Raw genomic sequence first — 4878 nt, 5'->3', positions numbered from 1 at the left:
AAAAATTATCTAATCATATTATGTGGTTATAATTGATGTAAAAAATCTGAAAATTTATTTTTAAATAAACAAAATAAATTGAAGAAAATAATATAAGATGTACATACATGTTATAATTAAAGTACTCCTTATTTTATTTTATTTAATTTAGTTTGTTCATTTTTATATAATCATTCATATTATAAATTATCTCATAATTATATTTCTTTTAGCTGATAATTTAGTTGTAAAGTAGCAGACAAATAATTTTTTTTAGCCACTTGTCATAATATAGTGTTTAATTTTTTTTTTTGCTCTGACTTACGTTTGCTTTCCAAGGATTTAGTTACTTGAACAGTTGTTCTTCTTAATCTCATCATAAAAATTTATATTTTATACTGTAATAGTTTACAGATTATTTTGTAGTTACTGCAAAATATTTTTTAGAGACTTTTTTCTGTGGTTCATAATTAATGTAACAACATACTTTGGTGTATTTTATAAAAATCACAATCTCACACTCTATTAACAGCAATGATAGTAACAAAAAAAAAAAGTATATTTAATAAAATAACACAAAATAATAACCTTATTTACGATTTATTTCTAAAGCACAATTATTAAAGTTAGAATTGAATTACATAGAACAGCTGTACATATTTTTTATTAGGTTAACTAATCGGTATAAAAAATAATCAAATTTCTCTAATTTAAACAAAAATAAAAATAAACATACAATAATAACATTATTTAACCTAAATAAAACAAAAATGTAAAATATATATAAAGAAATTGTACTAATGGTTAACCTCTTGTGGTGTGATATAGCAGTGCTCCAATGCACCACCGCTACAATAAATTTAACTTAAAGATTCGTTGAGTGATATCAATTTAAATGGATATTTTTTAATTTTAAAAAGCACTTTTGTGCAAAGTATGTATTTATAATTATTTAAAAATAAAAAACTATAGATGGAAAAGATCAATAAAATTTTTGGGAAATAAGTGAATAGAAGATGACTAAGCAGGAATGATTTATTAATGGAATGGAATGGAAAAAAAAAGAAGGGTACAAAAGTGATAGATGTGGGTAAGAATTGAATTCCAGTGAGGCAACAATTGGATTAGGAAACATCTTTCAGTATAATCTTTAAAAAAAGTAGAATCTATTATATGTTAAACCTGAAAAAATGTTTGTACTTTATTTCATTAAAAACTATTTTTTTATTTTATTTCAATATTAAATGTTATGCACTATGGCTCTAAATGTGGTTTATTTATTTTTTTTCAGATATGTATATTGGTCATACAGATCGAGTAGAATCGATAGGTCCCTCATGGATGGTACAATGATGGAAACTGTGATTAGTGATCTAAACCTTCCAATAGCGATCACCATTGTTCAATCTGAAAGGAAGATATATTGGGTTGACGAAGGTCCAGGTCTTATCATGAAGTAATTATCGACAAACTTCTATATTTTGTAGATTTTAATTAATTTGTACAAAAAATTACTGCTGGTAATCTACAAGGCTATTTTCTTTCACTAAAATTATTTAATCTGTTCTTATTCGACTTTCCAACTCCCCTTAAAGTAAAGAGATTCTTATACATTGATATAGCTCTGTATCAATCTTCTTGTGATTAAATAGATACCAATGTAAACCATTTACAACAAGATAAAAAAAAATGCTCTCCTCGTCACAACTTGTCCTAACACAAAACAATAAATATGTTTTGATAAAACATTTTCCCAAAATTCATTAATAACTTGGCAATAGCAACTAATCCTCACTGCCTCCTCTTTTTACATTCACTTACTTTTATATGGAACATGTAGTAATAGAAAGTGAAAGTGGTGCATCCCTGACAAATTTCTAATTCGAGTTGCCGACAGAAATACGCGTTTTGAGGTCCCCTGAGTCCAAATAACCAAATTTCACAAACTGGTCTGTGCGTGCTTGTTTGTGAACAGGCTAGCTCAAAAACAAAAAGTCGTAAGAAACTGAAATTACATATTTAATGCAATTATATGACTGGAACTTTTTCAATAAAATTGATCAACCAGAAGTACCGCTTTATCAAATCGAGTTTTCATATATTTTTAATTTTCTTGAAAATGGCCCTAATAATTTTGATTTAACTCACCATGGAGAAGATGGCTCTGTAGAATTAAAATATCAATAATATTAGCTAGGATTTATTGAAATAGGAAATATACTTATTGAAATAGTATGACAGGGCTTAAATGATGAATATTTGAAAATCTTCCTCTCATTTGTTAACAATAATAAATAATAGTTAAATGTAATAAATATAATTAAATAAATATATAAATAAAGGAGAAAAATAGAAAAATCCAATTTTACTGTGAAAAGCCTGGACTACTCAATCTTTCCCGATTGGACAACGGCGTTGTTGTCTTTTTTTTAAGCTGTTGTACTCTTGACAGGAACAAAATTAATATTCATTATTCCCACCTCAAGAGATCCTAAAATATCAATTTTTATAGAAACAAAAGAATAAAAAATGTTTGTTAATAATTTTGCCTTCCTTGCATCTTTGGCAAGAGAATTCAGAAAGAGGGTGGTAAGTAATTGTGTGATGCACACACTGCATCCGATTTTTATTTATTTATTTTTTGTTTAAAAAAAAAATGTACAAAAATAGTAAAAGAATCAATTTTGTAGAATTGGACGAGCAGGACTAGATGGAAGCTTAGTTGAAATAGTGATGAATTCAATGGAACTTCAACCAACTTCTCTAGTTGTCAAGACACCATCCTCCGCTGAGGGCAGTAAATCTATTTACTGGACTGACAACCTGAAAAGGCAGCTGATGAAATATGATTTGGACCATCGAACAGCCGAAGTGATCCATAACTACACGATGGAAGGGGAGCTCGTTGGCTTAGCCTCTGCAGATGCATTTACTTATCTCGACAAGCATGTCTGTGCTCATCTCATTCAGAAAAAATCAGAGGTAAGTCTTTGCTGCTTTAATTTTGTTTTTGTCTATGATTTATTTTGAATGAGTTGCAATTATTAAAAGATGTACTAGTCTAGTTTCAATAGCAACAAAGTAAAGTTTTAAGGAAACATGAGCTGTTGACCACCATATATTGTATATTGGCATAGCTTTTTTAGTGGCAGATGTAACAAAAAAAAAATTTTGGTCCTATTTTGAAATGGATGTGTTACTAATATATTACCATAGGCAAATGTTTCTTTCTTCCTCTTTCATAAAGACGTTCAACGACAAATTTGATTTTATTTCATAAAGCCATCAACCTTACGGTTGTACCAACCACCTTTAAACAGCAACCTTATGGTTGTAAAAAATTTGTTGATCATATACTTTTTATTGGAAGCGATAATTTTCTTTTCTAACAAGGAAACAGAATTCTTTGTACAAGTTGATGTTAATGCGGAAAATTATTTAACTTGAATCCTTGTGAAATATCTATCATATAATTATGTTTTTAATGGAAGATTCTATAAAAGAAAGTCTACACCTCAGTATTTTGAGATTATGTTCCACCTTAAGGATTTTATGCTTGTGTACTTACTTTAATATGTATAGTGTAACCAGGTTAAGTGGGCCCTGGATACGTGAGAAACCTCTGCTATTTCACAACTGACTGTTGTATTGAAATACCTCTGCTACTGAGAATTTTTAAAACCTTTACAATTGAGATTTTAATTTATAGATTTTTTTTTCAATGTTTACCTCTACAATGGGACTTAGCGGCTCTATAGCCTGTTTACGTAAGAAAATATATCAAGTTTTGATAGATTTCGACTCTTTCTTTACAGATATTTGAATTTCTTTGGCATATGCATTGTTTTTCAGCACCATCTAGGGATTTGATCAATAAACAAGTAAATAAAAGTTCAAAAAATATTGAAACAAAAGTGGAATTCATTAACAGCCACTGATAAATTAAAGCTATTGTTAGATTATGATTGTGGAACTGTGTCTAAATCATTTAAATTTGAAAGCTCAAGAATTTGTGAAAAGGTTTCATATCGATAATTTTTGTGCCAGAAGTGGATAGTTGATGGCCTTTGAGAGAAGGAATGGTATCATTTTCAAAAATAAAATTACCATAAAATATATATTTTTTATTAATATTTTCATCTCTGTGAATGAAAAAAAGGTACATTTCAACTTCTCTTAGCATGATCCTTTATAAATAAGACAGCTGTCATTTTAAACCTGTCTATTTGGAAAACTGGGTAAATGAAAAGTCTCTTTAAGTGATAAAGAATCCTAGGTCCCTTGAGATACACACTTATACAGATTACTCTGTATATAGATTTTCCTATAACACTAGACTCTGATATATTGATTCATCTTTAATAATTTTGTCTTAAAATTAAAAATTTATAATTTATGACACAATTCTAGGAAGTTTCTTATAATACCTACCTCATCACATTGTTACTGGACCAGGAGAGGGGTACTCCTTAGAATTCCATTATAAATTAGAACTTTTTAATTGTTAGACAAAATCACTACAGATAAATCAATGCCGGAGAATCTAGTGTTCTAGAAAATTATGTACATTTTAAAAGAAATATACAAGTTTAAAATCCTAAAGTTGGGACAAAACCCTGAAACGTCGAGGAGTTGACTGTTTTTTTTATAGAATTCTAGAATAAAAATTAAACAGGAGATATTTTACAAGGATTTTAATAAAAGAATTCATGAATAATTTAAGGATTCAGGTCCAATAAAGCTTTTTATATGAATCTGAATCCATTAAAAAATGTGGAGTAGATAAGGTTCAAATCTGCAATGACAAAGCCCTATGTTTTCTTTCCTCACTCAGTTCTTTCATAAGTAGTCACTAATTCTTGTGTTTTTCATAAGCATGTTGAGTGACCCATTTAATAT

At 28.4% G+C, this 4878-nt stretch overlaps 1 protein-coding gene across 1 annotated transcript in view; it reads left to right on the top strand.

Moving 5' to 3' along the window:
• cue (Protein cueball) overlaps window positions 1-4878 on the top strand; it is a gene marked incomplete in the record, with an annotated part of 83319 nt that overhangs the window by 73443 nt on the left and 4998 nt on the right. Inside the window, 2 exon segments of the mRNA XM_067050741.1 lie at window positions 1271-1435; window positions 2670-2961. Coding sequence (XP_066906842.1) covers window positions 1271-1435; window positions 2670-2961 — 457 coding nt within the window.

The sequence above is a fragment of the Halyomorpha halys genome, unplaced genomic scaffold (assembly GCF_000696795.3).
Source record: "Halyomorpha halys isolate HHAL.00 unplaced genomic scaffold, Hhal_1.1 Scaffold761.1, whole genome shotgun sequence".
Taxonomy (NCBI): domain Eukaryota; kingdom Metazoa; phylum Arthropoda; class Insecta; order Hemiptera; family Pentatomidae; genus Halyomorpha; species Halyomorpha halys.
Note: the sequence above shows the minus strand (reverse complement) of the source record. Positions and strands in the feature narration are given on the sequence as shown.